This window comes from Ziziphus jujuba, chromosome 6 (genome assembly GCF_031755915.1).
Source record: "Ziziphus jujuba cultivar Dongzao chromosome 6, ASM3175591v1".
Classification (NCBI taxonomy): Eukaryota; Viridiplantae; Streptophyta; class Magnoliopsida; order Rosales; family Rhamnaceae; genus Ziziphus; species Ziziphus jujuba.
Window position 1 is genome coordinate 11,332,285 of NC_083384.1, and position 23,807 is coordinate 11,356,091.

The window sequence follows — 23,807 nt, forward strand, 5'->3', positions numbered from 1 at the left end:
CAAATCTATTACGCTGCATATGGAGGATAGTCAATGAAGTTAAGTTACCCAGGGAAAGAGGTATTGAGCCAGAAAACTTATTGTCACTCAAAGACAGTAACTGTAACTCGTGAAGCTTCCCTATCGCTTTTGGGACATTGCCTTCTAACTGGTTATTTGCCAATTCTAGAAGGATCAGGTTAATAAGGTTCCCTATCCCATTTGGAATATTTCCATGTATGAAATTCCCAGAAATAGTAAATATGTGCATATACGATGAAAGGTTAACTATGGATGTAGGCAGTTCTCCTGCAAAGTAATTGCCACCCATACCCAACACCTCTAGAACGGAACAATTAGGCAAAGACCTGAAAAAATTCAGGTCACTGGCTTTTCCATGTCCCAGAAAATTGTTCTCAAAATTTATCCTATACACTTTTGGCAAGCTTCCTAATGTTTCAGGAACTGACCCAATTAGACCATTATGAGAAAAATCAAGCACTTGGAGTGCAGAACAATTTGACAATGATATGGTAATAGGGCCTGTTAGTTCGTTAACTACACCGGCAAATACTTGGAGATTAGGCAGAGTAAAACCAACATCTGGTGGTAGGTTTCCATGCAGCTGGTTCTGTGTAAATGTGAAATAGTATCTGGAAGAGACATTATAAATTGAAGGAGCAACAATACCAGATAGATTATTGTCCGTGAGTATGAATCTCCCCAAGCCTTTTAGATGGCCAAGATCTTCAGGTATGCTTCCTTGAAAATTGTTCTGGCCAAATGAAAATGCGTACATAGAAGTGAAATTTCCAATGCAAGCTGGGATTGTTCCAGTAAGATTGCTTTTTCCAAAGTCCAAGTACACCGGTTCAGACAATGAACTCAACTCGACAGGAATTGACCCAGTAACCTTGTTTCCAAACACAAGAAAATATGCTAGCTCTTTGCAGTGTGTTATATTTGTTGGAATGTTTCCCCCAAAGGAATTAAACGATAAGTTAAGACGCCAAAGTTGCAGAAGACGACCCATTTCTTGTGGAATTTCACCATGAAAGTTGTTGTTTTGCAGGTGAATTTCTGTAAGGTAAGTGAGATTTCCTATTGAAGGTGATATTGAACCAGAGAGCTCTAGAGACTTCAGGTTCAAAACCAATACTCGTTGGCTTGATGGGTTGCATGTAATGCCAACCCAGTGGCAGAAATGGATGGAATCGTTCCAGGAGTCCATGATTCCTAGAGGATCTTGGATTATCTTACTCTTCAAGTCTAGCAAAGCTAGACGATCAGTTTCATTTCCATAACTGGGTATGGATATTGCTGATACGAAAGTCGCGTTCATGCATAAAAGAATAATCCCACATCCAAAAGATATGGGAAAAATCAACCTGCAATTCAAATATGAATGCTTCATGGACATCTGTTTATGGAATCGATATAGGATGATCTGGGGTACAAGAAAATTTCTACAAATCCGAAGCCAGTTTTGATGTTCAAAAATGTAAAAGAACAAAAATTTCTTATATTATATGGAGAAGTAATTGATTGCTTGCAGGCAAGTAATAGAAAGAAAAATGGTAGCTCTAGTTGGTATGATTATTCTCCACAATTATCAAGTTGGGGTACTATTGTGGTTACAGTAGTACTGGGCTGGCCACCAAACAAGCAAAATTACACCTGGCTTTAAGCCGAGAGTTGGCAATGAACACTAAACTGGGCTCAAGATTGGTGCCAAATTCTCCTTCTCTTATTTATTATTATTTTTAATAATAATAATAACAATAACACAATATAATTATCTTTAAATTTGCTGAGGTTATATTCTAGCCTTTCTTTTATTATTTTATTTTTATTTTTTTTTTGCGTTAATTTGGATTAGCCTGGGGAAAGAAAAAAAGGGTTCAGTACAATCTTGTAAGGTCCTTAATTTTTTAATTTCAATGGTGACCTTTTTTTTTTTTTTTTGGCAATAATAAAGGCCAGTTGATAATAACATTAATGTATGAGATGGATGGAAACACAAATACTAATTGAAAGATTAAAGTCTATTCAAATAGATTTAAATTATATTGCTTAGAAGTACTAAAACACTAATTCAATGCATTTAATTATATTTTACCTTTTTATATTAAAAATCTAATATAGAAAAATAGACATTGCATATAATGTATGGATATTCCGTTGATGATAGTCATTATAGTGACAATATATCAATTCCATAAGATATAGTAGATAATGAAAAAAAACTGAAAAGTTTAGGATAGTCTATTTATACGTAGTACGTTTTATCACACAAAAGTTCTACCATGCGGATATCCCATTTTGTCAAAATGCAAATATTATATATTATGCATGTAATCCCGTGAAATTACAAAGTACTAAAATGTATTAAAATGTAGATATCCTCATACATAGTAGAACTATATCATTATATTCTCTTTCCAGTTTCTAAGAGTTTGATGATAGCCCTATTTTTTCGGTGTTTTCCCACTAGCTAGTTGAGATTTGACGTTGTGATAGATTCCATGGTTTACAAGCTCATCAAGATCACTCTCAAAATCTAAATAAGAAAAGAAAAAGAAAAGAAAAAAAGGAAAAATTAATATTCTCTCTTTTGCAAAGTTAAAAATGGAGATAAAAATTAAGAAAAGTAACACTACAATCTAGATGGATAATAAAAAAAGTTTATATTTAAAGATGAGCTACTAGCTATTTCTTTTGTCATGTATTTGAATTTGGTGAAGTTGCAGCTTATAGGACCCCATTGAAGAAAATTTGGAGCACTTGATGGTATGGATATCTACTACATTCAATTATGGAGGGAATATTTCAGCAACTAACGACTTTTTTTAAGTTTGGTAACAAAAGAAAAAGAAAGGCCCCGCAACTAATTAAACCTTGATGTACAACATGATATAAACCTCTAAAATTTGTCAATTTATATGTCCTAACATTATTATATCCTTTTTTTGTTTTTTTTTTTTTTGGTTTTTTTCGATATTTTTGGTATTTGGAATTAGCCCAAAGAAATCTTGCTCAAAAAAAGGTTTAATACATCTTATTATCATCTTGTTTGGCCCTCTCTTCAAAATGAATTAATATTTTCATTCAAAATGTAACATTTATACATATACATTCTATTCCCAGGCTTGAAGATTTTATGATTTGTTTGTTGGGAAAAAAATCATTTATGTTGTGTTAATGATTTCACAAGACCCTTACGTATAAATAACTTAGAACACTCATATATTCAATGGGACCTACACACAAAATAACCATTTGGACACCTAACGCATAAACACCTGACACTCTTCAATAACTCAGCTGCTAACTTGTAGCATGAGAGAGCTCTCTTTCTACGAGCCTACTCTGCTTGCTTGAGTAGCTCATCTCAGACGGAGGCTATGCTGTCTCTTTTATCAATGAATTTAATTATGGAGGAAAAATATCAAGTACTTAGTCAAAGGTTTCTTTTAAGTTCCATTAATCTACATGGTATGGATATCTAATGAATTTAATTACGGAGGAAAATATCAAATACTTATTCAAAGATTTCTCTAAGTTTTTAGTTGGATTGAGTGTTTCTCAAGAAAAGAAAAAGAAAGTTCCTTTGGTTAGACCAACTCCAACGAAGCATAGTAGCACAAGGTCCTGCAACTAATTAACCTCTGTGTACTACACGTTATAAACCTCTAAAATTTGTTGAATTATGTTATAGCATTGTTCATCTTTTTATTTATTTTTTTATTTTTAATTTTTTAATTTTTTGGTATTTGGATTTAGCCTAAAGATTTAAAAAAAAAAAAAAAAGAAGAAAGTTTAATACATCTTATTATCATTTTGTTTTGCCCTGTCTATTTCAGTTGAGACCCTCAATATATATTATTGATTTTATTTTCTTATTTGGCTACTGAATAACCTCCTTTTACTTTCTCAATTATAAAGCCTTTGACCTTTGTGTTCGTTCCCTAAATCTTGTTTTTCCCCAGCAATGTATTTATTAAAATTCCTCTTGTTGTGGTCTTTTTGGTACATGACATGATATTTCGTTCTATAAAAGGGAGTAATCTCTTCCAAATTTGTTGTGCTACTACACGAATTTGTCTTCCGCCTTATAGGTTTTATTGGGTAAGAGTACAAAAAATTTTCTTCTTTAAGTTATAGTAAATATTTTCTTATTGTGGAAATATTTAAATTGACAAATTTTTTACAACATATTAATATATGTAGAATAAAAATCACAGCTTGTTGGGTGCTAAGAGAAAAAGATCTCCTTTTTATGTTTGAAAGACTAACAGGCAAAGTTTGACTCATAGTAATATTTGAGAAATATAACTAATCATTGCCTTTATAATAAATATTGCCTAAGCTGTGATGATAATAACTAGCAAAGTCGACAGCCAAAGCAAGAAGCTGATCATTAAACTTCTAAGGAAAGCTCAAAAGTTCAAGTTGTTGGGAGGTCCGTTAGAATTTAAAAGATTTAAATAGGATGTCTAAATTATGCACATCAAAGAAGAAGATAGGTAAACAAGGTATGTGGTTCTATCTTACTCTTCACTCCTCTAAAATATTAACTGTTTTTCTTCTTTTCTCCATCATGGATACTAACTTTTGATGTCCTTATGTTTTCATATTGCTTTGACGCTTTTGATTTGGTTATTTTGATTGTAATTGAGCAATTTACCATAGTGAGTTCTTTATGCTTGGTCTTTAGCCTTGTAGGTTTATGTTCACAAATTTAAGAATTGAATCCTATCTAAGAACCAAGGTATATAGAGGTGTAACCACATAAGAATATGCTCTAATGTATTGGGGAATGCAATTGAAAGTTAATGATTGCTTGACCCGTGCTTCTACTCATGTTACTTTGTAAACCATAATTTTCAGATTGTGTTTGGAAATTATAATTTTTCCACTTTCTTTGGATGTCTCATTTTGCTTTAACATTAGTATTGTCCATTTTGTACCTTTCAGAATTTTGCATATTGGAACTTTTCATCTTGTATGAAGACTGTTAAAGCTGGATATTTTCAAAAATATCCTATGACATGTGCATAAAACAAAATGTTTTCAAAGGTTGCGATATTCGCATATATAGGTGTACAAGTAAAAAATTAGTTTCATCAAATCAAAATTTTGAGTAAGTCCTCCATTTTATAATCTTTGTTTTTTTGTCACATTGAAAAAATGAAAAACAACTTCTAACGATATTTAAAAGAAAAAAAAAAAAGCTGCGAGGTATACAACTATTGTATTGGATACTTTTGTTAAAGATGTTTCACGGGGATGAATTTGATGGATGACATGTTTATAGATGGATTTGATCTCTGTAATTATGTTAAGATTGCTATATTTGACCATATATCAGAAGTTTTAGACCCACTATTATAGTTGGGGGAGCTGGAGAAGAAGATTAAGCAAACAGATTCGTGGAAGGACATGGCAAAAAGGACTAAATGCAGGACAGCTTGACTTCAATACTTGGAATTGGAATTTCTTGTTCAGTGGAAATGTATGGACATTAACAATGCAGTCAACGAATTAAAGGTTCTGCTATATATTGTGGTTGCTTGCATAGAATTTAAAAACTGACTTGGAATTCCTTCATTTACTTAAATGAATAAAGCTTAATGTCGTTGAAGTAGTTTATTTCTATTTCTTGTTCTTAACTTTATCCTGTTGATGGCTAAGTTAAAACCTAGTACCTTAATCCATGCTCTTACCAAGCCACAACATTTTAGTCAGATTTCATCAAATTTGTGACAGAGTAAAAGTAAAAGAGGAAAAAAAAAGGGAAAACAGGCTGTTAATACTTCATTGACATGTTGTAAGGATATCAGTAGGGTTAGTAATGCTTCATCACAAATACACCATTAGCTTTGGTGTTTTTATTTGAGAATCATTGCTCCAGTTGTCACCATGGTTTGTTTAGCTTTTTAGTCGTTTGCTCCATATATGCTCATGTACTTGAACTTGTATTTTCAGTTTTAAGAGATAAACAATACCAAGAAAATAGTTTTTTAATACATGGCCAAACAGGCTTGAAGATTTTATGATTTCTTCTCATGCTGATATCTGGAATATAGTTTGTACAGAATACAACATAGACATATTAAGTTAGTAACTGACTGACTAAAGCACTGATAAATAGAGTTCCTCTGTTTTCTAAATACTTATTTCATGGTAAAATAGTGCAGATGAAACAAGCTAAAAGAAAGAGTGCTTAGAAGATCCAACCACTATATATTCCATACAAATTCAAATACCTTATCAAGTACAATGAAACAATTCTGATACAGCAACAACTAAAACCTATTCATATTCTTACCTCTTCTTGCACTTTGAGATATGATTCTCTAATTGCTTGCATTTTGTTGACAACCATGTTCATAAGCATCCGCTCTTTTGGTGGATGTCTGGAGCACATGAGTCCAATTTGCATCACCGAGATCAAACAATTATTTGTTCTTCTTCCAACATTGACTTAGCGATTGACATTGTTCGTTGCCGACTCTTCAATGTTATTTTCATTTTCCTCATCTTCATCATCTTCAAATAACAACAAAGGATCTACTATATCCATGACATGATTAGGCAAAGCCACCTCCACGAACTGGTAAATGCTCATAGCATCTTTGAAGATATCATCAGTAGGCCTTTTCCCCGTGAACAGCTCTAGCAAGAATATATCGTAGCTATAGATATCTCCAAGTATGGAAACGTTGCCTCCCATGCCATATTCTACAGTTCAACAAATTCATTATGATGTCAAGTCCATAGGTGCTAAGAATCAATAAATTTAAGTAGCTGTTGAAAAGAAAGTGCATTATTGTTTTTTCAGTCATTACTTCTTTTGGATTAATAACTTCTCAAACATGTACTTTTGGTTTAATAAGTAAAATTTTTATGTAATCAAGAGCTAAGATTTATTTCATCTTGGTATAAAAAAATTCATACCTGGAGGAATGTACCCAATAGAACCCCTTAGCCCCACAGACAATGTTTGGCTTTTTGGGGGCATATCTAATGCTTCAACGAGGAACTTTGCTAGTCCAAAGTCACCAACATGGGCAACCATATCTTCATCAAGAAGAACATTACTTGGCTTTAGATCACAATGAACTATAGGTGTTTCACAATCATGATGGAGATAATCCAGGGCAGAAGCAACATCAATGGCTATGTTTAGTCTCTGACTAAGGCTCAATCTCTTATTCTGGCATTCTTCATTGTTTCTTGGATGCAGCCAGTTGTCTAAACTTCCACTGGCCATGAACTAAAACTAGACTTTTAAAGTCTTTACCTAGATGGTCAATGCTTGAACAGGCTATTATGATTTTGAGAAGATTGCGATGCCTTATGCTTCTCAAAGCGTTGCATTCATCAAGGAAGCGTTGGAAGCTCCTTGCTGTTGAAAGTTTAATACCTTGATTGCAACAAATTTTTTTTTTCTGCAGAAATTCCGTTATATACAGAACCAAAACTACCTGAACCAATCAGATGTTTCTCAGAGAACCCATCTGTGGATTCTAAAAGATCTGAGTAAGAGGTACTTGATTGCCAATTCTCACTAGAAGATGAAGTAACAGGTTTCCTATAACACCCTGTCCCTAAGTACACCGAAATTTTTCAACTTTGACCATTGACCGAAGGGGTCAAAAGTTGACTTTTTGACTCGGATGAAATTCTAGGTTGACTGAGGTACTGTTACAAAGTACACATTGGCATGAGTTCGTAGACTAGTAGCACGTCCAAAACGGAGCTACGGTTTGGAAGTTATGGGCAAAAAAAGTTGAGGTGCAAACTGTCCAAAAGGTGCCGGAAGTTGACTTTTTATGGTTGTAGAATTTTGATTTGACTTTTGCATGGTTGTAAAGTGCTCATCGATATGAGTTCATAGACTAGCGGCATGCTTATATTGAACATCTGGTTAAAAAGTTATGGACATGTGAAGTTTTTCGAATACTGTAATATTTTAATATTTTTGAATCGGTGAACAGTGAAACACCACATGTCGACGTCTGAGAGGTCCATGTGGGTGAACAGTGTCACCCACGGTGGCTTTTATTTTGGCAAAACAGCGGGGGAGGAGAGAGAAGGAGAGAGAGGAGAGAGAGCTAGAGAGAGAAACGATCGGCCACCACCGGTTGGCCACTGTCCGGCCACCAGAGGGCCACACGCGTCGGCCAGATGGGAGCGCCTCTCCATTCCCGGCCAACCGACCAGCGACGCGCCCGGATCGGAGCGTTTTCCTACGACGGTCATTTTTCCCCTCCACCACTGGCCACCGACGATTTGCCCAGTTTCCGGCCACCCCAAGCCACACGTGCCTGACCGGTCTCTCACTCGTGGGAATTCCGGCCTACCCACCAAATTTCACGGCCACCGGACCTCCGACGCGCTGGGATCGGAGTATTTTCCGACGAGGGGCCGAAAATCTTCAAACCCATATCTCTTCGCCGTCCGGCCTCCGTTTGCCTCACCACTGGTCCCATTGGAACCCTCTCCCCTCGATCTACAAAACCCCCAAAAATCTCAACCATCGGCCACCGGACGCGCCGTCGGAAAATCCAGTTCCGGCGAGTACCCAGTTGCACCGTCGGTCCCTCCCCACTAATTCCGACCTCCTGAATCCAAATCCGGTGTCCTTTTCCTCCAATTCGCGACGATTTGGGAGAATCGAGGCTCTAAAGGCCGAAAGCTTTCCGGCGAGATTTCGGCCACCTCGGGTCCGATCTCCAGGAAGTAAGACCGGATTCGTAATCCTCGTCACTCAAGTTTCGATTCGGTATATTACTCGTCAATTTTGGTTAACGTTTGTATTTAACCCCCCGGTACGGGGTATTATTTATCCGAATAAAATATTATTTTATTTGACTGTGTGTGAATTGTTGTTCTAGGAGCACGTGTGCATCGTGGAATTGATCCCATGGAGGATCTTAGGTTAATTGCGTGCTCCAGGTGAGTGACCCACCTTTAAAAATATTTTGGGGTAATTAATTATATTTATTTGGTGTTTAATTGATATTTGAAATTATGCTCATGTGGTGCAATTTAATTATAATTGTGGAAAATTATTATTTTATAAGTACGTATATGTTTGTTGGTGCTAAACGGAATTTTGGGATATTAAGAAATTCCCGACTATTATTATTATTGTGATTTAATTGTATTTATTACACATGAGCAAGGTACTTTCATAAATTAATTGTGTCTGGATTTTTATATTATTTTTTGGGCATAATTGGTTTAAATATTTTAAGGAAAATATTTGTTTAATTGGTGGTTTAAATTTTATAATTATGCCCGTGGAATATTATTTGTTTAACCTCGTGTTATGAGAAAATTATTTTTATATCATTATCGATGGTTTCGTACAGGAAATGTTAAAAGAAAATGTAGGATGGTGAATTTGAAAACTGGTATATTTCCCACGGTGATTTTTGGAAAATCGGTACGGTAATAATTAATTTAATAATTGGTTTTAGACGCACTCATACAGTATTGGTGTTCTGGTTGTATATGTGGATTAGCGCGCAAGTTATTATGTCTCCCGTGAGTTGCCATTGGACCGAGGGCAGGCAAGTCTTATATATTGTGCATCAGCCGCCCCCCTCCGTGGCCGGATGGACGGTTTCAGCAGCGGTACTGTCAGGACGCCGAAGTGCTGTATGCAAGTTTCTCTCTTTAATCTCCTCGCCAGTCGGTGCTCGGGACGCTGGGTATCGGAGGGCATCACTGATATATGGTGTGGTGCGTCAAGTATAAACTTTTGGATAGAAATTTCAAATCCCAAAGTGTTCAAAAATTATTTATTATATGCTATTACATTTTATTTATATTTGGGGTATTTATCTATTGTTTATTAAATTAATTGATCCTTTGGTTTTTCGGAAAATACGAATATCGGGTTTTGTGAAAAATGTTTTAAAAAGGGAACATTTCCAACGGAGTGAATAGTGAGGGTTTTGAGAGAAATTATTACTTTCAATTGTTTATTATTTATTTATCTATTTAATTGTTGGTATTAATTAAGTTCCTTTATTTGTTATATTATTAATATTAAAAGTGTTCTGTAGATAGGGTCACTCACTGAGATGATTAGCATCTCACGTTTTTAAATTCTGTTCCTTTAGGTGTAAGGGGTGGTAGACGTTCTTCCGGAGCGAACCAAATCTCCGCCGCTATCGTAGTTCGAGAAGTTACCTTTGTCTTCATTTATTTCCATTGTATTATTTCTTTCATCCTTGTTGTATTCTATGCTTAATAGTATTTCATGAAGCTCTGTATACTGTCCTGGACATGTATGTACTAATTATGCACTGGATTGTTGTTATTCATTGGAATGCTGTAAATTTGTGAAATCAAATTGTAGTATTGTGGGAGGAATAAGGGGATGAATATAGAAGTGTGTTTTCAGTGCAGAAAATTTGTGGTAAGTCCAACCCTTAGGGGAGATTCTGCCGGATTTTCCATCGGAGGGTCCGGTAGGGTTTCCCTGGGATCAGGGCTTGTCTAGGGTTCCGGTGAGGAATTTTGGACGGGTCCTGACATTTCCATACAGAATAACCAACCAAAAAGCACAATACAACAGCTAACAATATAGCAGCACAAGTTACTAGGATTACAACCTTTAGAGAAAATATTTTTCTAGTTGAATTGTGCTTTCTCTTGAGGCATGGAGGTAAAAGCAATTTTGGGATGCCACCGCAGAGCTTGTCATTTCCAATAACTGAAACTGCAATGGCATTTGAAAAAATCCCTTCACTTGGCAATTCACCGTCAAAATTGTTGTAAGAAAGATTGAGAAGCTTGAAAGTTAAAAGTTCACCAAGAAATTTTGGAATCAACCCAGAAAAGCTATTGCGCGAAAGATCCATTTCTTCCAAACCTCTAAGATTTTTCAAAGTTTGAGGAATTGTACCTTCAAATCCATTGTCCTCCAAATGCAGGTGCTCCAAACTAATACATTCTCCAAGACTGCTAGGCAACTCACCTGATAACTTGTTTTCTTGATATATCCAATTCGCCAAGATTTTTCAAAAGGCTCACTTCAGATGGTAAGGCACCGGTAAAGAAATTATCAGACAGTGGCAGAGAAATTGAAAGGGAAGAAAGGCCAATGACCTTTCTGGGTATGGTGCCATTCAGACTATTACTAGAAAGGTTAAGGGTCATCAGATTTTTGCAGTTTCCGAGGCTATGAGGTATGGTTCCCTCAAACATGTTCTCTTGCATAAGGAGAATGGTCAATGAAGTTAAGTTACCCAAGGAAAGAGAAATTGAACCGGAAAACTTATTTCCATCCATGGACACTACCTGTAACTTGTGAAGCTTCCCTATTGCTTCAGGGACACTACCCCCTAACTGGTTATTTCCTAATCCTAGAAGGATCAAGTTAACAAGGTTCTCTATCCCATTTGGAATATTTCCATGTATGAAATTCCCAAAAATAGTGAATATACGCATAAAGTATGAAAGGTTAAATATGGATGTAGGCAGTTCTCCAGCAAAATAATTGCTACCCACACCCAACACCTCTAGAACAGAACAATTAGGCAAAGACCTGAAAAAATTCAGGTCACTGGCATTTCCATGTCCCGGTCTATTGTTCTCGAAATTAATCCTATACACATTTCTCAATCTTCCTAGTGTATCAGGAACTGTCCCAATGATATCATTTTGAGAAAAATCAAGCACCTCAAGTGCAGAACAATTTGACAGTGATACTGGAATAGGGCCTGTGAGTTTGTTAACTCCGCCGGCAAATACTTTGAGATTAGAAAGAGTAAGGCCAATGTCTTGTGGTAAATTTCCATGCAGCTTGTTCACAGTAAATGTTAAATAGAACATGGAAGAAATATTATAAATTGAAGGCGGAACAATACCAGACATTTTTTGGCTTTCTAAGGAATGTACCCAATATAAAGCTTCTGCTATATATTGTGGTTGCTTACATAGAATTTAAAAACCGAGTTGTAATCCCTTCCTTTACTCGGATGAATATATCTGGAAGTCTTTGAAGTAATATGTTTCTCTTGACGTTATCCTATTGGTGGCTAAATTAAATACCCAGTACTTTAAGCCATGCTCTAACCAACGAACAACATTTTATTCAAATTTTATCTAATTTTTTTATGGGGTACAAGAAAGAAGAAGGAAAACAGGCTATTAGTACTTCATTGACTGAAAATCACGTTCTTGTTGTCAATATGGTTTATTTTTCTTTTCAGCTGTTTAATCAATATATTCTCATGTATCTAAATTTGTTTTTTAGTTTTAAAAGATAACATACAAAAAAAAAAAAAAAACAGTTTTTTGACAAATTGCCAAAATGGCTTTAAGGTTTTATGATTTCTTCTCATGCCAACATATCTAGAATACGGTCAATAAGAACACAACATAGACATATTAAGTTGCAACTGACTGACTAAGGACTGAAAAACAGAGTTCCCCTGCTCCCTAAATACTTGGCAAAATAGTATAGATGAATGTGATATAACAAGCTAACAGAAAGAGTGGTCAGAAGATCTAACCATTATATATTACATACAAATTCAAATACCTTATCAAGAAAAGATGAAGATATTGTGATATGGTAACAACTAAAACCTTTTCAAATTCTTACTCTTCTTGCATTTGAGATATGATTCTCTAATTGCTTGCATTTTGTTGACCACCGTGTTCATAATCATTCGCTCTCTTGGTGAGTGTCTGGAGCACATAAGTCCAATTTGCATCACTGAAACCAAACAATCTGTTGTTCTTCTTCCAACATTGACTTGGCAATTGACATCGTTCACTGCTATCTCTTCAATGTCATTTTCATTTTCCTCATCTTCATCATCTCCTAAGAGCAACGAAAGATCTACTATATCCATGACATGATTAGGCAAAGTCACTGCCACAAACTGCTGAATGCTCATACCATCTTTGAACATATCTTCAGTGGGTCTTTTTCCTGTGAACAACTCCAGCAGAAGTATCCCATAGCTATAGCTATCTCCAAGTATGGAAATTTGGCCTCCCATTCCATATTCTACAGTTCAATAATTTTATTAGGATGTCAAATCAATAAATTTATTAGGATATCAATAAATTAAGTAGGAGGAGAAAAGAAAGTACACTCTTATTCCACATATTGCTGCCTTTGGATCAGCAACTTTGCAGTAGTGTACTTTTGGCTTAAGAAGTAAGAAAAAAAAAAAACTTATCGTAATCAAAAGACAAGATTTTCTCATTTGGGGATCAAAATTCATACCTGGAGGAATGTACCCAATAGAACCCCTGAGTGCCACTGACATTGTTTGGTCTTCTGCAAGAATATCTGATGCTTCAAAGAGGATCTTTGCTAGTCCAAAGTCACCAACATGGGAAACCATATCTTCATCAAGAAGAACATTACTTGGCTTTATATCACAATGAACTATAGGTGTTTCACAATCGTGATGAAGATAACCCAAAGCAGAAGCAACATCGATGGCTATGTTCAGTCTTTGAATAAGGCTTAATCTCTTATTCAGGTGTTCTTCATTGTCTCTTGGATGCAGCCACTGGTCCAAACTTCCATTGGCCATGAACTCGAAAACTAGACTTTGATTTCATTACCTTGGTGGTCAATGCTTGAGCAGGCATTTATGATTTTAAGAAGATTACGGTGTCTTATGCTTCGCAAAGCATTGCACTCATCAAGGAAGCTTCTAGAGGCTCCTTGTTGCTGAAGGTTTAATACCTTTATCGCCACCATTTTGTTATCTCTAGAGAAAACTCCTTTATATACAGAACCAAAACTCCTTGAACCAATCAGATTGTTCTCAGAGAACCCATTTGTGGATTCAAAAAGATCCGAGTAAGAGATATTCGATTGCTGATCCTCAGTAGAAGATTTAGTAACAGGCCTCCTTATGGTATAATCAACCAAAAAGCGCAGCATAACTGCTAACAATATAGCAGCACAAATTACTGGGACTACCACCTTCCGAGTAAATATTTTTTTTGTTGAATTGCGCTTTTCCTTGAGGCATGGAGGTAAAAGCAGTTTCGGGATGCCACCACAGAGCTTATCATTTCCAAGAACCGAAACTGCAATAGCATTTGAAAAAATCCCTTGACTTGGCAATTCTCCTTCAAAATTACTATGAGAAAGATTGAGAAATTGAAGTGTTGAAAGTTGGCCGAGAAATTTTGGAATCAGCCCGGATAAGTTATTGCGCGAAACATCCATTTCTTCCAAACCTGTTAGACTTTCCAGAGTCTGAGGATTTGTACCTTCAAATTCATTGCCCTCCAAATGCAAGCGCGCCAAACTAATACATTTTCCAAGGTTGATAGGCAACTGACCAGATAACTTGTTTTCTGATAAATCCAACTCCTCAAGATTTACACCCACTTTAGATGGTAAGGAACCGCTTAAGGAATTTTGAGACAGTGACAAAGATATTGTAAAGGAAGAAAGACCGATGACCTCTCTGGGAATGTTACCACTGAGACTGTTACTAGAAAGGTTAAAGGTCATCAAATATGTGCAGTTTCCTAGACTTTGAGGTATGCTTCCCTCAAATTTGTTCTCCTCCAAAAGAGAACGCTCAATGAAGTTAAGTTACCCAAGGAAAAGGGTATTGACCCAGAAAACATATTTCCTCTCAAGTAAAGTCCCTGCAACTTGTGAAATTTCCCTATTACTTCAGGGACAGTCCCTCCTAACTAGTTATTTTCCAATCCAAGATCGGTCAAGTTGACAAGATTTCCGATCCCGTTTGGAATACTTCCATGTAAGAAATTCCCCCCAAGAGTTAATCTGCTTATATAAGATGAAAGGTTAGCTATGGATTCAGGAAGTTTTCCTCCAAAATTATTGTAGGCTAGACCTAACACCTCCAAAACGGTACAATTAGCCAATGAACTTAAAAAATAAAGGCCATCGGATTTTCCATTTCCAAGAATATTATTATCAAAATTGAGTCTGTATAAGTTTTGCAAGCTACATACATTCTCAGGCAGTGTCCCATTGAGATAATTTTCAGTAAAATCAAGCACCTCAAGTGTAGAACAATTTGACAAAGATTTGGGAATATGGCCTGTAAATCTGTTAACTCCACCAGCAAAAATTTTGAGATTAGGCATAGTAATGCCAACATCTTGTGGTAGATTTCCATGCAGCTGGTTCATAGCAACTGTGTAAATGAATATGGAAGAAATATTATAAATTGAAGAAGGGACTGTACCTGAAAGATGATTATCCCATACCTGAAATATTCCCAAGCCTGTTAGACGACCCAGTTCTTCAGGTATGCTTCCTTGAAATTTATTTTTGCCAAGAGTTAAATCATACAGAGAAGAGAAATTCCCTATCCAAGGTGGGATTGTTCCAGTGAAATTGTTTCCACTAATATTAAATATAACTAGTTTTGACAATGAACTCAACTGGACAGGAACTGAACCAATAAGCTTGTTGCTATGCACATCAAAAGTTGTTAGCTCTTTACAATGAGTTACATTTGTAGGAATCTTCCCTCCAATGTAATTGTATGTCAAATTGAGATGCTACAGATGCAGAAGATGACCAATTTCTTGAGGAATTTTGGTGTGAAAGCTGTTGTTTACTAGGTTGATTTCGGTGAGGTAAGTGAGATTTCCAATTGAAGGTGGGATTGAACCAGCCAGCTTTAGAGAATGCAGGTTCAAAATCATGACACGTTTGGTTGATGGGTCGCATGTAATGCCAACCTAGTTGCAGAAATGGATGGAATCGTTCCAGGAGTTCATGATTCCTAGAGGATCTTGGATTATCTTACTCTTCAAGTCTAGTAAAGCTAAACGATCAGTTTCATTTCCATAACTGGGTAAGGACGCTGATACTAAAATCGCGTTCATGCAAAAAAGAATAATCCCACAACCAAAAGATATGGGAAAAATCAACCTGCAATTAAAACATGAATGCTTCATGGATATTTGTTTATGGAATCGATATAGGAAGATTTCAGGTACACCAAAATCTCTACAAATCCGAAACTAGTTTTGATGTTCAACAATGTAAGAATAACAAAAATTTCTTATATTAGGTGAAGAAGATATTGATTGCTTGCAGGATCAGTACTAGAAAGAAAAATGGTAGCTCTAGTTAGTACGACTATTTATTGAAATATCAAGTTGGGATATGGTTGTAATCAAGGTTTTAAAAATCGAAAATTTCCACCATATGTAACACCCCGTCCCGAATCGCACCGGAATCCGTGCACGTTGACCGAGGTTGATCGTTGACCGTTGACCGAAGGGGTCAAAAGTTAACTTTTTGACTCGGTGGGAATTTCGAGTTGACCAGGGTACCGTGGCGAAGTGCATGACGCCCTGAGTTCGTAGACTAGTAGCACGTCAAAAACGGAGCTACGGTTTGAAAGTTATGGGCAAAACAAGTTGAAGTTCAAACTGTCCAAAAGGTGCCAGAAGTTGACTTTTTCTTGTGATGTAATTTTGAGTTGACTCTTGTATGGTTGTAAAGTACTCGTCGATACGAGTTCATAGACTAGCGGCACGCTTAAATCGGACATTTGGTTAAAAAGTTATGGACGTTTGAAATTCGCCGGGTACCGTATTATTTTAATATATCTGGCTTAAGTGCACAGTAACGCCACGTGTCAGCTTCTGATTGGTCCACGTGGCATGAACACTGTCATACAGGGGTTTTTATTTGTTAAAACTCTCGGGGAAGAGAGAGAAAGAGAGAGATTTTCAAATTTTCCGGCCGAGTTACTGCACACGCGCCGGCCGGCAAGGTTGCCCTCCTCATTTCTGGCAAAACCTCCAATTTTCACGGTGAACGGCCGCCGGACGCGCCCGGATCGGACGTCCGAAGTTCTGCGGCGAGTTTTTCCCCTCCACCGCCGGCCACCGCAAATCGACCCACTTCCGGCCATTTTTCGGCCACACGCACCATACACCCATCATCCTCTCCTCAAGTCCGGCTGACCCACCAAAACTCACGGCCATCGGACCACTGACGGGCCAAGATTGGAGCATTTTCCGGCGAGGGGCCGGAAATCTTCAAACGGTGATTTCTCCGCCGTCCGACCTCCGTTTTGCTCACCGCCGGTCCCATTGGGTTGCTCTCCTCACGATCTACAAGTCTACAAAATTTCATGACCAACGGCCACCGCACGCGCCGCCGCCGGCGACGGTTGCCGGTGACCGCGGCGGCTCTCCGGAAAGTACTGTTCCGGTGAGTACCCAGTTTTCCGGCCGGCTCCAGTCCGCTGTGTTCGACCTCCTGAACCCGAATCCGGCATCCATTTCCGCCAATTCGCGACGGGTTGGGAGAATTGTGGAGCCGAAATCCGAAAAGCTTCCCGACGAAATTCCGACCCCGTCGGGTACGATCCTTGGAAATTGAGACCGAATCTGTGATCAGCATCACTCGAGCTTCGATTCGGTATATAACTCGTAAATTCTAGATATCGTTTGTGTTTTGACCCCCCAGGTACCGGGTATTATTTACCCGAATAAAATATTAATTTATTTGACTGTCTGTGAATTTTGTTCTAGGAGCACCGGTGAGTCGTAGAATTGATCCCGTAGTGGATCGTGGTTTAATTGCGTGCTCCAGGTGAGTGACCCACCTTCAAATTAATTTTGGGGAATTTAATTTGTGAATATAATATGTGTGTGATTTAAATATTTGGAATTTAATTTCTGTGCCAAATATTTATTAGATTTATTGTGGAATTATTTATGAATTTATTGGATTTAAGAAAATGTGCATTTTACAAATTATGCCATGTGGAATTATTTTATGGTTTTGAGGATTTTGAAATTGGTGTGGTTTTAATGGTAAATTGGGCACGATTTGATTTTCAAATATTTCAAAGAAAATATTTGGTTATGTTGGTGATTTCAATTTTTACAAAATATGCCCATGGAATATTATGAGATTTGATTATTATATTTCGAGAATTATTTATGCTATTGGGAAAATGTGGATATTTGAATTGATGGATTTGGGAGTTGGTGGATTTGAAAATCATGGAATTTATGGTTTTGATTATAAAGAAATTGTGGAGAATTTTCCGGTTCAAGCGGATGGATTATGCCCGCTATGCTTATGAAAAAAATGTGAAATTTGTTTTATAACTTAAATTTATGGATTTTATGATTTTTAGATGCACCGTGCACGTACTGGTGTTCTGATTATGTGATATGGTATATGTGATATGGATATTGTGCGCACGGATATGATTAGCGCGCAGGTGGGTGTGAATAGCACGCAGGTGATATTATGAGGGTGTCCTGTGGATGCCATCGGAGAGGGTGGCCACCCCCCTTTGGCCGGGACACCAGATTAGCAGCGGCGCAGTGGGACGCCACGCGACCGTATGCCGGTTTCTTTCTATAACCTCCTGTCTGGCGGTACCTTGGGACGCTGGGTACTGTTGGCGCCACTGGTATATAGTGGGTGCATCAAATGATTTTCAGAACTGTGTTTTAAAAATAAAATGTTTGGAAACTGTATTGGAATTAAAAATATAATTATTACTGTTTCTGGTATTTATTTATTTGATGTCTTGGTTTTCGGGGAATACGAACAACGGGTTTTGTGAAAAGGTTTTAAAAGGGGAACTTTTCCAACTGAGAGAATTGTAAGGGTTTTGAGAGAAATTATTATTATTATTTTTTATTAATTATTATCTATCTACTGTATTACCGTGATATTATATTGTATAGTAGATAGGGTCACTCACTGAGATGATTAGCATCTCACACTTTTAAATTCCGTTCCTCTAGGTACCAGGTTGTCGGTGTTCACTCGGAGCAGACTTGATCTTCCTCGCTGTTTTAGTTCGGCAGTACCCGTTTATTCTTTTATTGCAGTTGTAATATTTCTTTCACTCTTGTTGTATTTATCTTGCACTGGATTACTGTATTTATTTTGAAGTGCTGAAATCTGTGGAACCAATTTGTAGTACTGTGGGAGGAATAAGGGGACAATTATAGAAGTGTGTTTTCAGTGCAGGTAAATTTGTGGTAAGTAAATCCCTTAGGGGAGGCTCTGTCGGATTTTCCGTTGGAGGGTTCGGTAGGATTTCCTTGGGATCAGGACTGTCTAGGGTTCCGGGGAAGGAATTCTGGACGGGTCCTGACACCATATTTCACAGATATTTCAGTTTTTCTGTGAGATGGATAGGAAATTTAGATCCCAAATGGAAACGGGTAAAATTTCCATCAAAATTTTCGATATTTTCACAAAATTTCCATTGAAATTCTGTCAAATATCCACATAAATTCTTTCACAATTTTGTCAAAAAATCTGTAATTTTCATAGAAATTTCCAAAATTTCAAACTGGCATCTTTTTCTTGTAGTAGTGGGTGTATGGGAGAGGATCCCCCTTGATATGCAAAAAGATAGTAGTCATATATTTGAATTTGATGGAGAACTCACAGCTTGTAGGACCCCTTTGAAGAAAATAAGGAGCTCTAGATGGTATGGATATTTAATGAATTTAATTAAGGAGGGAAAATATCAAATACTTAGCCAATGATTTTTCTAAGTTTTTTTTTTTAGTATGTTTGACTGTTTCACAAAAAGAAAAAGACTCTGTCTTTGATTAGATCCACTACAACAAAGTATAGTAACACAAGGCCCTACAAATAATTAAACCTCTCTGTATAACACGATGTAAACCTCTAAGATTTGTTGAATTATGTTCTAGCATTATTCATTCATTTTTTTTTATTTGTATTCGAATTTGGCCTAAAGAATTTTTTTTCTTTTTATTTTTTAAATGAAGTTTAAAACAGCTTATTATCATCTTGTTTGGCCCTGTCTATGTCGATTGAGACCCTTAATATATTGAATTTTTTCATTTTTATTTTGAGAGCTTTAATTGAAATCAGACCAAACTAGAGCCCTAAAATGAATTCATATTTTCATTCAAAATGTAACATTTATGGATATACATTCTATTCACAGGCTAGAAGATTTTATGATTTGTTCTCAACACAATAGCTGGAATTGCCACTCATTAAGGACAAAAAAACAGAGTTCCCTTGTTTTCTAGGTACTTATTTAATGGAAAAATAGTGTAGATGAATGTGATAGAACAAGCTAAAACAAATACTTAACCACTATATATTACATTTACATACAAATTCAGATAATTTAGTACGGATGAAGCTATTGTGATAAGGTAACAACGAAAACCTATTCATATCCTTACTCTTCTTGCATTTGATATATGATTCTCTAATTGCTTGCATTTTGTTAAAGTCTTAAATGCTTGCTCGAGTATTGATTTTCAAGGTAAAGATTTCAAAGCTCTAGTTTATGAGTTTGTGCCAAATGGAAGTTGGAAAAGTCGGTTGCAACCAATTCCTAGAGGAGGAGATATAGATGGTGAATTGAGGATGTCTAGTCTTCTACAAAGATTAAAAAATTGCCATTGATGTAGCCTTTGCTTTGGATTATCTTCAACACCACTGCCAAATACCAATTGTTCACGATGATATAAAACCAAGTAACATTCTCCTTGATAATGATCTGACTGCTCATGTGGGTGATTTTGGATTGGCAAATCCTCAAATATATCTCCACAGAATCAAAGCAACTCAGTTGGATTAAAAGATATTGTTTACTATGCTGCACCAGGTAATTTATTAGTTTACTCTAATTTGTTATACTCAATCTCTTTCTACATTTTATTTTTCTCATATGAAAATGGAAAACTATGGATTTTTTTTGTTTTTTATAATAAAAGCCCAAAATTGTATAAAAAAAGCATGACAACACAACTTGATCATAAAAAAAAAAAGGGAAGAGAATATATATATATATATATACTTCTGTAGTTTATATGGTTAGCATAATCAAATCAACAACTTCTGTAGAATCTGGCATGGAAAGTTGTGTTTGGACATATGGTGATGTATACAGCTATTGGATACTTTTGTTAGAGATGTTCACAGGGAAGAGTCTGACAGACAACATCTTTAAAGATGGATTGCATCTCCATAGTTATGTTAAGATTGCATTACCTGACCATATATCAGAAGTTTTACATCCACTGTTTCTAGTAGGAGGAGCTGGAGAAGAAGATGAAGCAAACAGGTTCATGGAGGGACAGAGAAAAAAGGACCAAATGCAAGATTGCTTGTCTTCAATACTTGGAATTGGAGTTTCTTGTTTAATGGAAACACCTAGAGAGCCAATGGACATCAATAATGCTATCAATGAGTTAAAGTTAATAAAAGCTACGCTAATTCCTTTGATGGAATAAAGCTTCTGCTATATATTGTGGTTGCTTGCATAGAAATTAAAAACTAGATTGGAGTTCCTTCCTTTACTCGAATGAACAAAGCTCAATGTCTTTGAAAAAAATTATTCCTATTTCTCATTCTTAACTTTATCCTGTTGATGGCTAAATTAAACCCAGTACTTTAATCCATGGTCTCACCAAGCAACAACGTTTTAGTCAGATTTCATCAAATTTGTTACACGTTAAAAAAAAAAAAGGGGGGGGGGGGGGAACAGGCTACTAATACTTCATTGACATATTCTAAGGATATCAGTAAGGATATTAATTATTTGGTGTTTAAATTTGACAATCATTGTTCTGGTTCTCACCATGGTTTATTTAGCTTATTAGTTGTTTGCTCCATATGTGCTCAAGTACTTAAAATTTGTATTTTAGTTTAAAAAGTTAATATACCAAAAAAAAAAAAAAAACAAAAACAGTTTTTTTAACACATGGCCAAACAGGCTTGAAGATTTTATGATTTCTTCTCATGCTGATATCTGGATATAGTCTGTACGAATACAACATAGACATATTAAGTTGAAACTGACTTACTAGGACTGAAAAGCAGATTTCTCTGTTTTCTAAATACTTATTTCATGGCAAAAATAGTGTAGATGAATGTGATATAACAAGCTAGTGGAAAGAGTACTTAGAAGATCCGACCATTATATATTACATACAAATTCAAATACCTTATCAAGAAGGGAAGAAGCAATTGTGATGGGGTAACAACTAAAACCTATTCATATTCTTATTCTTGCATTCGAGATATGATTCTCTAAAATGCATTTAAATTTGTTGTGTGGAAAGAACATGTTGGTGTTACAGTAAGCCTTGTTAACTGCTGACCCCGACCGGCATGGGTTAGGTGTAACTAATTGAAAAATTGGTGGTCTCAATTGATTTTCATTTTATTTTTAGAGTTTTGATTGAAATCGAACCAAAATAGAGCTCTAAAATGTGTTATGTTTTCATTCACAGGCTTGAACGTTTTATGATTTGTTCTAATGCAGCCATCTTGTGAACAATATGTACAGAATGCAACATAAACATACAAACCAAGGACCAAAAAACAAAGTTCTCTGGCTTTTCTGAATAATAATTTCATGGAAAAATGGTATAGGTTTTAATTTTTTTTTTAATGGTGACAGAACAGTGTAGTTGAATGCCATAGAACAAGCCAAAAGAAAAAGTGCTTCAAAATCCAAGCATTATATTTATATATTTGCATGCAAATTCATATTCTTATACTTTAGTCTTCTTGGATTTGAGATATTTGTATATTTACATGCAAATTCATATTCTTATAAAGATGAAGCTATTGTGATAAGGTGACAACTAAAACCTATTCATATTCTTTAGTCTTCTTGGATTTGAGATATGATTCTCTAATTGCTTGCATTTTGTTGACAACCGCATTCATAAGCATCTGCTCTCCCGGTAAGAATTTTGAGCACATGACTTGAATTTGTATCATTGAAACTAAACAATCATTTTTTGTAACACCCCGTCCCAAAGTACAACAAAAATTTTTCAAGTTGATCGAAGTTGATCGGGTTTGATCGTCGTTGATCGAGAAGGATCAAATTTTGACTTTTTAACTTGGCAAGGATTCTAGGTTGACTGAGGCATCGTTGCGAAGTACGCATCAACCCAAGTTTTTAGACTAGTAGCACGTCAAAACCAGAGTTATGGTTTAAAAGTTATGTGTAAAACAAGTTGAGGTCCGAACTCTTCGACGGTGCCAAAGTTGACTTTTTATTCTTGTGGAAATAAATTGTAGTAAAGGTTGAGGAATAAGGTAGTATATATAGAAGTGTGTTTTCTATGTAGGGAATTTTGTAGTAAGTCCTACCTTAGGGGAGATGCTACTGAATTTTCCAATGAAAGGTTCGGTGGTATTTCTATGGGATCAAGGCTTGTCTAAGGTTCCGATGAGGGATCTTTGATGGGTCCTGACATTTGTTCTTCTTCAACCTTAACTTGGCAATTGACTTTAATCATTACTTTCTTTTCAATGTCATTTTCATTTTTCTCACCATCATCTATATCCACGACTATATCCACGACATAGTTAGGCAAAGCCACCTCCATGAACTTTTGAATGCTTAAACCGTCTTTGAACATATCATCAGTGGGTCTTTTTCCTGTGAACAACTCTAGCAAGAGTATCCCATAGCTATAGAAATCTCCAAGTAAGGAAACTTGACCTTCCATGCCATATTCTGCAGTTCAATAAATTCATTATGATGTCAATTCCATAGGTGCTAAGAATGAATAAATTAACTAGTACTTGAAATGAGAGTGCATTATTTTTTTTTTTTCACACATTACTCTTTTTGGGTCAGTAACTTCTCAAACATATAATTTTGGTTTAAGAAGTAAAAGGTTATGGTAATTAAGAGGTAAGAGTTATACCTAGAGGAATGTAGCCAATAGACATTTCTCACATTTCTCAATCCTATACACATTTCTCAATCTTCCTAGTCTATCAGGAACTGTCCCAATGAGATCATTTTGAGCAAATCAAGCACCTTAAG

The 23,807-nt window shown here is 36.1% G+C and overlaps 1 protein-coding gene and 2 pseudogenes across 1 annotated transcript; all 3 read right to left on the minus strand.

The window, feature by feature from the left end:
• Positions 1-8: 8 nt before the first annotated feature.
• On the minus strand, positions 9-1,321 carry LOC132803988 (putative receptor-like protein kinase At3g47110). The gene is made up of 2 exons (XM_060817871.1): positions 49-1,321; positions 9-13 (listed from the first exon to the last, which is right to left on the minus strand). Exons 1-2 carry the CDS (start codon positions 1,319-1,321, stop codon positions 9-11), a joined length of 1,278 nt encoding a protein of 425 aa, XP_060673854.1.
• A 4,724-nt stretch (positions 1,322-6,045) lies between these two features.
• Positions 6,046-11,877, minus strand: LOC107430760 (putative receptor-like protein kinase At3g47110; annotated as a pseudogene).
• A 710-nt stretch (positions 11,878-12,587) lies between these two features.
• On the minus strand, positions 12,588-23,710 carry LOC107430762 (probable LRR receptor-like serine/threonine-protein kinase At3g47570; annotated as a pseudogene).
• Between the last annotated feature and the right edge of the window lie 97 nt (positions 23,711-23,807).

Bases quoted from the DNA above. Each gene is read 5' to 3' on its own strand.
- LOC132803988 (XM_060817871.1), bottom strand. From the start codon at position 1,321: ATGAACGCGACTTTCGTATCAGCAATATCCATACCCAGTTATGGAAAT.